At 45.2% G+C, this 12,931-nt stretch overlaps 1 protein-coding gene across 1 annotated transcript in view; it reads left to right on the forward strand.

Moving 5' to 3' along the window:
* The window catches only part of Pde6b (phosphodiesterase 6B), a 45,520-nt gene that overhangs the window by 14,696 nt on the left and 17,893 nt on the right, over positions 1–12,931 (forward strand). The window contains exon 3 of the mRNA XM_015481829.2: positions 31–120. Coding sequence (XP_015337315.1) covers positions 31–120 — 90 coding nt within the window. The remainder of the gene's footprint in view (positions 1–30; positions 121–12,931) is intronic.

Consider the following 12,931-nt stretch of genomic DNA (forward strand, 5'->3'; position numbering starts at 1 on the left):
CTGACTCCTGATGCACAATGGCTCTTACAGGTTTTCAAGAAATACCTGAATTTCGCTGGGTTGAACCTGAAGATCTATCACTTGAGCTGCCTTCACAACTGTGAGACACGCCGAGGCCAGGTATGTATAGTGCGGCAGGGCTGGCCTCCAGCCCTGGCCTTCCGTGCTCTTGAGCTGGCCCATCCTCATGAGTGGCCAAGACCATGTGCTCTGTGTGGGCCAGACATGACTCTGGTCAGGCGGGGCCCCAGTCCCCTGCTCCTGCCCCTGCCCATATGAAGCTGGGTGGTGGCGATGCTGTGCTCACCTGGGCAGGTGGGGCTGCCCCAGGAGGGAGGGACTGTCTTCTGTGACTGAGCTGAAGCTGGGGGGCAGGAAAGAACTCTGCAGGGTCAGGACCCTCCACTGACCTGAATCCTAGCCATGGAGGGAGAGGTGCCTGCAGAAGTGCAGGAGGTCCCACAATTTTCAGACACATCCTGCCGGCCATGGAGGGGCTGATGGCTCGGAGTCCTGGAGCTTAGTGATTGAGCTCCCTGGCAGGTTTGGCCCTGGCTGAGACTGGAATCTACTTTCTGTGAGAGCAAGGGACACGGGGTGGGGGTGGGGTGTCCCCTAGGGTCAGTGCCTCCTGAGCTGCAGAGGTGCCTGAAGGACCCTACAGCCTGAGTCCCCCTCACCCTGAGGCCTGAATAAATGTTGAGCAGGCAGTACAAGGGTCCAGGACGGAGAAAACCATGCCCAGGGTGCCCCAGGGCCATGGACGGCAGCCGGCCCTCTGTGCCACTTCTCGCTCTGCTTCGGCTGCAGTGAGCCAGGCCCTGGTCCCCTGCTGCAAACCTGTTAGAAAAAATGAGAGGCCGCTTTGCCTAGGCCCCTCGTGCTGCCCCAGCCCCACCCTAACTCACCTTTGGCTCCTGGACCTCTTGGACTCAAGTTAGGGTCTGAACTTTCTGGCACTACTAGATCTACAGGCTTCTTTGTACGCCTCCTGCCCAGTCCTGGATTGGCTCCTGCTCCAAGGAGACCTGTTCCCTGTCATGTTCCACAACTAAACATTCAGGGTCACTCCAAGTGAACTGGGCTGCGAGAAACAATCAGAGACAGAGGAATATCTTTTTCTTTGGGTCCTGTGAGGGCTCCCCTGACCTTCGGATCCGTGGAAGAGCATGGAGCACACGCTGACCCCTTTTATTGGGGAGAAGCCATTCAAATGAGGCAAGGTGTCAGGTTTCAGGGGCTGAGTCTAGCTTCGTGATGTCCACTGTCAGCAGGTTGACTGACATCTGAGAAGGCCATGCCCATCCCAGGAGCCGTGTGGGGATCATGGCAGAGCAAGTGAAAAGACCAGAGCGAGGCCTGCCCAAACAGAGGGGCAACGTCAGTGCAGTCCACCCTGTGCGCTCAGTGCCCGTAGTTCACACACACACAGCCTGTGGCTGCTTGCCACACCTCCTCACTCTCATCACTCAAGGCTAAGAGGCGCTCAGTTCCTTTGAGGTAGCTCCTGACAGTTTCCTTGATCAGAACGTGGTGTTAGGAGACAAGTCCAGGTGCTGCGCATGCTCTCTGCTGCAGGGGAGTCCTGCTTCCAGACCCTGTCTGCTGACATAGAGTGCTAACTTGAGTGTACATGTCTGTATTTCTACATGCAGCTGTCTGCTTCTGGATGAGGTTAAACATGAGTGCTCAGCCTGCTCCTCTTGTGATGTGTAACTTCCCACCCATCCTGCCTCCCGCCCCTCACCACTCACTCGCTTGTTCAGAACCTGGTGTAAGGATTGTTAGCCTTTTTCCAGCCGAGCACAGCACTACACAGATTCCTGTGCCCTCAATCTCACAGATGCCACTCATTTCCAAAGTTACAGAAACAAACCCCTTTTCCCCAGACCCTGCGGAAAGGGAGTATAGTAGTACATCTGTAATGCCGTGAAAGTCTCCTGTCACAGTCTCCTGTCAAGGAAGCCTTGAATCCGTCAACCCACTTAATTGATTTGTTTGCACACATTAAGGTTAGTCTTTGCACTTTGAAAAGTGCAGTGGGCCTCACCACATGCATAATGACATATATCTACCATCACAGTGTCATAAAGAGGACCTCCTTGCCTTAAAAACACCCAGCCACCTGCTCTCTTCCCCCACACCCACCTGATCCCAGGGCCCCACCTCTTAAAGGTTCACAGCTCTTTCTATCACCACTATAGGGACTGAGTCTCCCACACAGGAGCCTTTGTGGGACACACCCAAACCACCTCCAGACTGTAGGCTTGGATCTCCCCTGATGCCTCGCCAGCTTCAGTTACGTTGCTGGAGCAGTTCACAGAACTCAGGGAAAAAATATGACCGCACACAAAGGAGGAGATGCCCAGGTGGAGGGCTGGGAGAAGGGCCATGGGGCTCCCTCCCTGCTACCCGACTAGGCTGTCCCTTCAGGCTGCAGAGGCTGCGATTCAAGTACAGGTCTGACTGGTTCCAATGGCCACTTTGTGGTCACTCCACCTGTGTCCCTCCCTTTTCTGGAGAATGCTCCAAGTTCCTGCCCTCTCTAGGAGCCACCAGGCTCTCTCAGTCATCAGCAAACAGAAAGAGTCCTGCTCAGGACTAGGGCCCCAGGGTGGTCTGACAGACATGAGTACCACACACAAACACACCTTCAGAAATTCACCAGCGGCCCACATCCTGGGAGAGACAGGATCCTGGGCCCCACCCCAACATTTGCTGGGATTCTCCTGCCACCTGTCAGCAACTGTGCATTTGTTGTTGTTGTTGTTGTTGTTGTTGTTAATTAAGCTGTTACCTTAGTTTATTTGATACTTCAAAGTCTGTCCAGGCTATTCTGTTTCTTGGTAAGTTTTAGTATTCATGTCTTTGAGGGAATCAATCTATTTTATCTAAGACATCGAGTTTAGATTGTCATCACAGTGTGGCCATGTGTGGCTGAGGCACGTCCTTGGGCAATTTCACCAGAAGTGCTCTTACACCATGACAGTGATGACCAACTGCATGTGGAATGCATGTTGGGGGAGCACGCCACACCTGCAGTCTTGTTAGATACACCTGAGCTGCCCTGGAAATCAGACGAGTGCTAAAAGTAGGTGGGCAAGGCAGACTTCTGCCAGGAGGGCTGCGACAGACCCGGCTGGCAAGGGCACCTGGGCAGGATGTTCACCTGCTTTATCCTTAACATAGCGCTGCCCCTTGCTCTGATAGGAGGAGCTCAGGGTTACAATCTACACAACTGGCTAATTTCAAAATTGGGGAGGGCAAAGGGAAGGACCATGGTTCAATTGGCTACAACTGGATCTTTCATCCCAATTAAGGCTAAATACTATATTCTGAGAATGGACCACTGGACTTTCTGTCTCTCACAAGTTCCCCCTTTTCTTTTTATACCCTTTGGCCACATTTTCGTTTTTGTTCTTGTGCCATCCATCCTAGATATATTGAGTGGAAATCACCCATGGTAATGAGTTCTCCCCTTTTAGGAGACCAGGTAGGCATCCTGGGTGATGAGGAGCACTCGGTAAGGTCCTTTCCAACTCAGCTGTAGCTTGCCTTCTTTCCAGGTCTTGATTAAAACCAAGTCGCCAGGCTGGAAGTGAACTGCAAACTCCAGAGGAGTCTGAGCAGCAGCTCATGATAATCATACCAGAAAAAAAAAGCACAGACAGGTCTCAGATTGGCTCAGAACACACCTGTGACTCTGACAGAGCTTTTTGCAATATTTATCAGACACTCCTGTATAAAGACGCTTCCTTTATAACCTCCCAGTTTTACTTACTTTCAGGAGGACTGACACAAATGTACATCTCAGGTAAAAGAACCTGTCTTATCTTTTAAATGTCCACATGCAGCTGTGCTTTGGTTATACTCTCCTACTGGGTGTTTAAGACCAAGTTGGTCAAAATTGGCCTTTATTCCCTCTCTACTGTTAGAGTTAGCTGAGATTTGTCAGGGATCACTCTTGGGAACTTGTGAAAAGCCTCTTGGCTCCTTTAGCTTTTCCTCTACCAGTTGTGCAATCTGCCAGGATGGGCCAGGGTCTTGCTGACCACATGTGGCTTCCCTGGAAACATCAGAGACATTTCCCTCTCCAGCAACCCTCCTCTGCAGAATGTGCACTGGGTGGCTTCCTGTTCTCTAGGGTCCTCGTGATCCCCCTGTTTAGGAGGTCAGGTGACTGGCTGGAGTTGCAGGGCCCTTAGAGGGGTCTTGTCATTCCCTGGATCCTGGATGACCTTCATGGGCAAAAACCAGAATTTTTTTTTTTCTTATTTGTTCTAATTAGTCATACATGACAGTAGAATGCATTTTGACATATTGTACACAAATGGAGCACAACTTCTCATTCCTCTGGCTGTACATGGTGCAGAGTCACTCCCCTAGTGTGATCATACATGAATATAGGTAATAATGTCTGTCTCATTCTACCATCCTTCCCTTCCGCACAGCCCCACCTCTCCCCTCACTCTGCTCTACAAACCAAAGTTCCTGCATTCTTCCCTGTACCCATGCTAAACTACGGATCAGCATCCACTTATCAGAGAAAACATCTAGCTTTTGGTTTTTTGAGATTGGCTTATTTCACTTAGCATGATATTCTCTAGTTCCATCCATTTACCTGCAAACATCATGATTTCATTCTTTTTTAAGGCTGATTAATAGTCCATTGTGTATATGTACCACATTTTCTTCATCCATTCATCTGTCAAAGGGCACCTAGGCTGGTTCCATAGTTTAGCTATTATTAATTGAGCTGCTATAAACACTGATGAGGCTGCATCACTGTAATATGCTGTTTTTAAGTCCTTTGGGTATAAACCAAGGAGTGGGATAGCTGGGTCAAATGGTGGATCCATTCAAAGTTTTCTGAGGTATTTCCATACTGCTTTCTACAGTGGTTGCACCAATTTGCAGTCCTGACCAGCAATGTATGAGTGTGCCTTTTCCCCACATCTTCACCAACACTTAATATTGCTTGTATGCTTGATCATTGCCATTTGGACTGGAATGAGATGAAATCTTAGTGTAGTTTTGATTTGCATTTCTCTAATTGCTAGAGATGTTGAACATTTTTTCATTTGTTTGGTGATCAATTATATTTCTTCTGTGAAGTGTCTGTTCAGTTCCTTAGCCCATTTATTGACTTGTTATTTGTTTGGGGGGTATTAAGTTTTTTTTAATTCTTTGTATATCCTGGAGATTAGTGCTCTATCTGAGTTGTGTGTGGTAAATATTTTTTCCCATTCTATAAGCTCTCTCATCCTGTTATTGATTGTTTCCTTTGCTGAGAAGATGCTTTTTAGTTGGAATCCATCCCATTTTTTTGACTTTACTACTTATGCTCTAGGAGTCCTTGTTTGGAAAGTCAGGTCCTAAGCCAACATGATGAGGATTTAGGATTTAGGCCTGCTTTTTTCTTCTATTAGGCTCAGGGTCTCTGTTCTAGTGTCTAAGTCTTTGATCCACTTTGAATTTATTTTTGTGCAGGGTGAGAGACAGAGGTTGAATTTCATTTTGGCACATATGGAGTTCCAGTTTTCCCAGCACCACTTGTTAAATAGGCTATCTTTTCTCCAGTGTATGTTTTGGCACCTTTGTCTAGTATGAGATGACCATTTACGTGGCTTTGTCTCTGTGTCTTCTATTTTGTACCATTGGTCTACATGTCTACTTGGTATGAATACCATGCTGTTTTTGTTACTACTGCTTTGTAGTATAGTTTAAGGTCTGGTATCATGATGCCTCCTGAAAAGCCCATAATATTGGCTGCCTTTTCTTTGGCCCTTTTACCTCCTTATCTTCGGTCTCCAAGTTTTGGTTTTAAACATGTAGCAGGTCAGTTTCACCAGCAACTTTAATATCTATGATTTTATAGTGATCTCTTCCTTTAACTGGGGTTAGTATTAGTACTAGAAGTCAGCCTTATATCCCATTTGTCCTGTAGGTATCAGCTTAATATCCTAAATCAACTCAGGTTGTCCTGTTAGAAGCAGTACTTCTTCAAAACACTAAGAGGCAAAAGTTATAAAGTTCTATAAGGGAAATACAAAATTGAAATTAACAAGACCAAAAACATATTTAGTTTGTTATTTTCTTTGAACCAAGAAACATAATTTCTATAACAACACTAATATATATTTGGTATAAGACACATACATTTATCAATTCAATCACATATGAGATCCCTTACAAATTTTACTTTCTTTAAAAAAAAAAAAATTCTGCACGTCAGGTGGAGCATGTCTATAATCCCAGTGGCTTGGGAGGCTGAGACAGGAGGATCACAAGTTCAAAGACAGCCTCAGCAATGGTGAGGTGCTAAGCAATTCAGTGAAACCCTGTATCTAAATAAAATACAAAAATAGGTTTAAGGATGTGGCTCAGTGGTTGAGTGCCCCAGAGTTCAATCCCCAATGACAACAACAACAAAAAAATCTCTTTTAATGTTACATGTCTTCTATAATTTACCCAAAACTTTACTTAATTTTGTATCAATTTGAGATCATAGTAATCTTTACAATAAAAATCTTTTGAACATAACTTTAAATGAGGTTAAGTCTAGCCTACTTGGGAGCCATCTTAACAATGGAATAGGGTGAAAGGCAGAGCCTTATCTAGGTAAGACAGGCCTCTTGACAATCCCACAACATTACATCTGAAACACGAATCAAACAAAAACTAAGAGAGCTCCTAACTTTATTTTTGTGTGAAAAGAGGCAAAAATGCTTCTGGTTTACAGTGTCAACCTTTGAACAAATCAGGCTTTTCTTGTTACCTTCCAAAAATACATTTAAATTTCCATTGTAAAGAGTAACATAAAATTTTATATAACTTATTGACAACATGTTACCTTTATCCAGTTATAAAACATCAAATGACATAAATGAATGCCAACAAATTTTTTTCTATATAAATCTGAAGGGGACTATTGGCTATGAACTATTTTAGTTTGGAGAACAGCAACTTGATAAAGTGTTCTCCAGGCTTTATGCTTTAAAAGGCCTGTAAACTTGAAGATCATGAATGCACTGACTATACAAAGAAGCCACTAATGGTTAGTGTCACAGTTACACAGATATTTTTACATTAAGTTTAGATTTTTAAAGTAAAATATAGAACCCATAGTATATAGTAACAATAACCACAGGTCTTCCTGGGTTAGCAGTAGTAGCAAAAATTAAAGGGTAACTTTAAATCTCTTATACATTAGGAAACATTGTTAATGATCAGAAATAGACTCAGTCAAAGCAAACAGATATAAGCCAGGTCTTTAAATGGCAGTGTGGCCCTTCTATGTCAGATACAGTGTGTAAAAGAGAGCACTTAATGGAACCACCATTTGACCCAGCTATCCCTCTCCTTGGACTATACCCAAAGGACTTAAAAACAGCATACTACAGGGACACAGCCACATCAATGTTTATAGCAGCACAATTCACAATAGCTAAACTGTGGAGCCAATCTAGATGCCCTTCAGTGGATGGATGGATAAAAAAATGTGGCATATATACACAATGGAATATTACTCAGCAATAAAGGAGAATAAAATCATGGCATTTGCAGGTAAATGGATGGCGCTGGAGAAGATAATGCTAAGTGAAGTTAGCCAATCCCAAAAAAACAAATGCCGATTGTTTTCTCTGATATAAGGAGGCTGACTCATAGTGGGGTAGGGAGAAGGAGCATGGGAGGAATAGATGGATTCTAGATAGGGAAGAGGGGTGGGAGGGAAAGGGACGGGGCAGGGGATTAGCAAGGATGGTGGAATGTGATGGACATCATTATCCGAAGTACATGTATGAAGACACAGTTCATCAACCTACTTTATATACAAACAGAGATATGAAAAATTGTGATATATATGTGCAATAAGAATTGTAATGCAAAAAAAGCAAAGTACATGTATAAAGACATGAATTGGTGTGAACATACTTTACATACAAAGATATGAAAAATTGGGCTCTATATGTGCAATAAGAATTGTAATGCATTCTGCTGTTATTTAAAAAAAAATACAATCGATTTTTTAAAAAAATGAAAAAAAAGAAAAGAGAGAGCACTTATTTGTTACCTTGCAGGTAAATCTACAAAAACTTTCATTTTACAAACCTTTACATAATACTTAGACAAAGCTCATACAAACATAATTCTTGGATGTATACATATCTCTAGTTACATGTATTTAGGGTGTCAACTATATTATTATACCCTAAAATAACTGTTGCTTATTTAGCCAGTTATGAAGTAATCATTTAAAATGCTTTAAAACAGGTTCAAACCCTAATTCTTTTAAGACTTAGCTTCCCTAAATAATAAAACCTAACAGACATGAGAAAATTATCTTGATAGATTTGAGCAGATCAATGTTTAGACTTTGATTCCTATCAGTAAATTAAAATTTTAATAACTTTAACTGATGGTGTTAATTGTAGCCAATCTAATCACATACACAAACTTTTTGAGATTTACCTACCCTAAACCTTCTGTGACTTAGACATTCTACAACTTGTTTACATCCTTCTCTTCACCCCCTCTTTTATCTTGGACTTTAGCACAAGAATATTACTTTACCATACAAAATACTTTCTCATCCAAAGCCATTTCTTTTATCATCTAGTTTTCCATGTTAAAATATATTTACATACTTATAACTTTCTTTTCTTTTATATTTTCTAGTTTCAGACCTTTTCTTAAATTCATATTCTGAAACAATTCTTGTGAATATTTTTTGTGCATTTGATTTACACAATGCATTTCATCCCAGGAGAGGTTCAGACAATCTGGCAGGTACAAAGCTGTGCCTTAATCTTTTTTCTCTCCCAGGTGCCATTCAAGGGGTTGGAGCCCAGGGTCTGTTTGAGTTCAGCCATCTCCTTTATTATCATCTGCGTTTCTCTTACCCAAGGCATGTTGTCTTCAGTGGAGGAGGCCTTTCCACCCTCTTCCCTTTCCCTCCTTTTCTGAAACTTACTGAGAGAGTAGAACCCCAGAGTATGAGGGTGTGCCATAACGGTTGGGATTTAAAAGTGACACTTGGTTGTCTGGTCTCTGGCTGGCTTGGGTACTTGTTTGTGCAGGTCTAGTGGTAAGGTGGAGTCATAGTTCTTCCTTCTCTAAAGAGCCAGCTCTGCCTGTCCTCCAACTGGTAGTAGGACCAGAACTGAGCACAGAAAACGTCAGGCCTTTGCCACCGGGTTTGAAAGTCAGTGGAACCCCAGTGTGGGAGCGCTTGTGCAGAAGGGCCCTTGGCATCCTCGACATCTGAACAGAGAGGGTGACCTTGATCTTCTGTGGGCCTCAAAGCTGTCGGGGGGTGACCCTTAAGGCCTGACGAGGACGCTTGAGTCAGCAGAACTAGATGCCCTTTATTGATGCAGCCCTCAAAGTCCCCTTTATCTTCTGTGAGTGTCAAGACATTAGCAAGGGCTGTGGTAGAGTGTCTGCCTGGCATGCATCAAGCCCTGGCTTCGAACCCTAGCCTGACAAATCAATAAAGATACAAAGCATTGGTGACCTCATATTGAGGCCCGACTAGACCTTGGGCAGTTGGATTGAGTGTCTCTTACCAAGGCAGGACCTAGGCCCCCTTTTGTGTGTGTGTGTCCTTTCCCTCTTAAATGGAGAAACCCCAGGGTTTTGGGGGTTTTGTTTTGTTTTGTTTGACACTGTGTTGACCCAACTCTGGAAGCCCTGTAGACAGGGTTGAGCATCCCAGAGGAGACAGGCCAATAGCTTTCCTGAGAGCCACATGCCCTGGACAAGTTGGTCTTTGCTAGTGTCTGTATTTGCCATTTTACTCATGATTAGGGCCACCAAAGTACTGTCCTTCTGGCTGTTACATAAAGGAATCTCATTCATACAGCCAGGGCTGCTGTCCCCACCGTAACAGACCCGAGTTTCAAGACGCCTAACCTCGGAGGTAGGGGTAGTAGACAAACTTTATTCCTAAGAGGATAAAATCTTTCCCTGTAGTCCAATAAAGTAGAAACTGGCAAAAACTGAGGATCAGTGGGGCAGGATCTGAGACTAGACTTCATATTTCCTGGGGGAGGTTGCTGCAAGGCAGAGAAAGAGAAAGAAAGGGGCAACTCACTCAGGCACTGGCCCTCCTCCGAGTGAGGCCCTCCTTCCGCCTTCAGGCAAGAGGCCGAGCAGGGAGAGTAAAGCCGAGGCGGAGCTTCTGTGTGCCATCCATTGGCTCTTGGCCACCTCTAGAGACGCTGCAGTCACACCAGCGGGTAGCCCCAGCCAGAGACTTAGGGGACTTCTAAGAGAGACCTGTTTCTCGATTGAGTGGATGGCCATGAAAGGAGACTGAAGCAAGATCAGACCCTCTGCAGAGACAGAGAGGGACTGCAGAGTCCTGCTCCAGCAAGGCATCCCCTGAGCCTTGGGTCCGGCAGCCACACTTAACTGCTTTTCACTTTTAACAACTGGCTGACAGGGTCTGGGGTTTTCGATAAAGACAATGTACAAGACAGAGTACAGGACTCCTAGAAGAAAGCAAAGTGAAAGAGCTTTGGTCCATTTCACTCACCTTCTGAATATCCCCATGTGGGCCTCCAAGATGAAACCAGAGTTCTGCCCCACTCTGCCCATTGCCTTCTGGGTTCTTGTCTCACACATCTGAAGAATAAGATCCATGGACATTAACAGAAGGGAAGAGTAAACAGAGTGGGATTTACTTGAGTGAGAAGAGAGAGAACTCCCACCATGTGAAAGGGGCCTGGTAGCAGGAAAGCTCATTTAGGTGTTCCAGCTTAGGGGTGTGTATGGTTCTGGGGTGTGCGCATGGGTCACATCTGTTAAACAGGCAGGGAAAAAGTCATCAAGGCTATCGGCTCTATCCATTAGCCTGAGTTTGGTTGGGCTCCAGGTGTGGTCTCTGCATTTGAACAAGACCTCAGCTGGGGCCCATCACTTCTGATTGCTGACCATTGACTCTTCTTACTCACCAACATTCTGATTGGCCAACTAGGAAAAAAAAAATATGGGTTAGTAGTTTCAAAAGTATCTTTGTCCTGACCAATTTAAATCAACCCTTTTTGTTAAAACTTTATTTAAGTCCCATGAACTGAAAAGGTATTTGGATCCATTAATTAAATTAATAAGTACTCATTTATAAGCTAATTGATACTATGTTCATGATATATGGACACAAGCAGGTATGCAGACACAACACACAACACATGGGTGTTCACACATACACAAAGCAGACAGGAAGCAGAGACCTTGTAGCTTTTAAGAAGGTACTAGATCTCCACAGGTAGGAGATCTAGTATGCTGCAGGTGTTTATTAAAGTCTCTATTAGAGTTAACCCTCTGGAAGTTAAAAGACAGCCTGTCACAGATGTCCACACCCTGACTAGACATTCAGCAGAGCTGCGCTGGGAATGCTGGGCGTGCAGTCTGTACCAGGGTGGACGTGGAAACCCAGGTGCACGTGGCCATTGGTGCTTCCTGGAGTCAGTCTCACTCCCACTGTCGCCACTGTGGGACCTTCTGCTGTCCTTCCCTGTCCCTAGGCCTTGGGTCTTTACTACCTGTTGTCTCTTGCAATGAATCTCCCCTGTGCACCCACCCACTTTACTGGAGGTTTCTTATGACTTGGGCCCTGCTCTGTGCTCAGCCCCCTTAATGGTGACTTGCACAGCCCCTTCCTGTTCTCCTGGGGGTGATCTTGTGTTTCTCAAGGCACTCACACTCACACAACCTCCAGGATGTTCTGACCACCAAGGAAGTACTCCTCTCTCAAGCATGAGAACAGATTTTCCTGCTTTGGTCTGTGCTCAGACTTACCTCATCACTGTGGTGCTTGTTGGGGTCCTTCCTCGTGTTGCCAATCCATTTTTGATGCACTTTGGATTTTAGGTCCTTTGTTGGCCTCAGGGATGGCAGCTTCCTCTGAGAAGAAGGTTGTGTGTGGCTCCGAGGCCACCACAACAAGGTGTAACTGAAATCTCAGTCCCTGTCCCTGATGCCAATTCAATAATGAGGACACGGTTTTGAGGAAAAGGAAAAAGAAGTTTTATTGCTTTGCTAGCAAAGGAGAAACACGGGGACTCCTGTCCCAGAGGCTGTGATTCTGCCCATCCAGGGGAACAGGGGGATTTTTATTTTTGGTACCAGGGATTGAACTCAGGGCCCTACACCACTGAGCCACACCCCTAGCCCTATTTTGTATTTTATTTACAGAGAGGATCTCACTGAGTTGCTTAGAATCTTGCTTTTTCTGAGGCCAGCTTTGAACTCATGATCCTCCTGCCTCAGCCTCCTGAGCTAATGGAATCACAGGTGTGTGCCAACCAAGCCTGTCAGAACAGGGGGCTTTTAAAGGAGCTATTCAAAGGCTACATTCCAGGTGTGCCCTCACAGGGGGTCCCAGAGCGTCCTGGTAGTCTGTTAGGATTTACTTGCTAATCTTGGGAGATATTCACTTCCTGGACCCTCTAGCAGACATCTACTTCCTGTGGAGCACAGATAACTCAAGGAAATCTTATTTCCTGCCCCCTGGGTTAGCGGGGGAGAGGGAGAAGAGATAAAGGAAAATATGGCCCTTTTAAAAATAAGCCTCAGAATTATGTTCAAAAGGTGAAGTGGACCACTGTTAAAAAGGCAGCAGGATGCATCTCCTCTAAGGAGTGGCTTTAGGTGCCATTCTCTTAAATGGATCTGAGCCTTGACGCTCACCCACCTGCCCTCTGCCATTGAGATGAAGCCTGAGCCCGGGAGATGGGAAACTCGTGCAAGAACTGGGCTGAATCGCCCATGCTGTATCCCTCGCCTGAGAGCCTTCCAAGTGTCTTTCTCCTCCCTTGAGTGAGACAGGAGGGATGGAGGGGGCTGCTCACGGTGCCCTCAGACCAGGTGGTGGTTGTCATGGGAACTCTTGGGCCCACGTCCAGTTGGTTCCCTTTCCCTCTGCCTG

This window comes from Marmota marmota, unplaced genomic scaffold (genome assembly GCF_001458135.2).
Source record: "Marmota marmota marmota unplaced genomic scaffold, marMar, whole genome shotgun sequence".
Taxonomy (NCBI): Eukaryota; Metazoa; Chordata; class Mammalia; order Rodentia; family Sciuridae; genus Marmota; species Marmota marmota.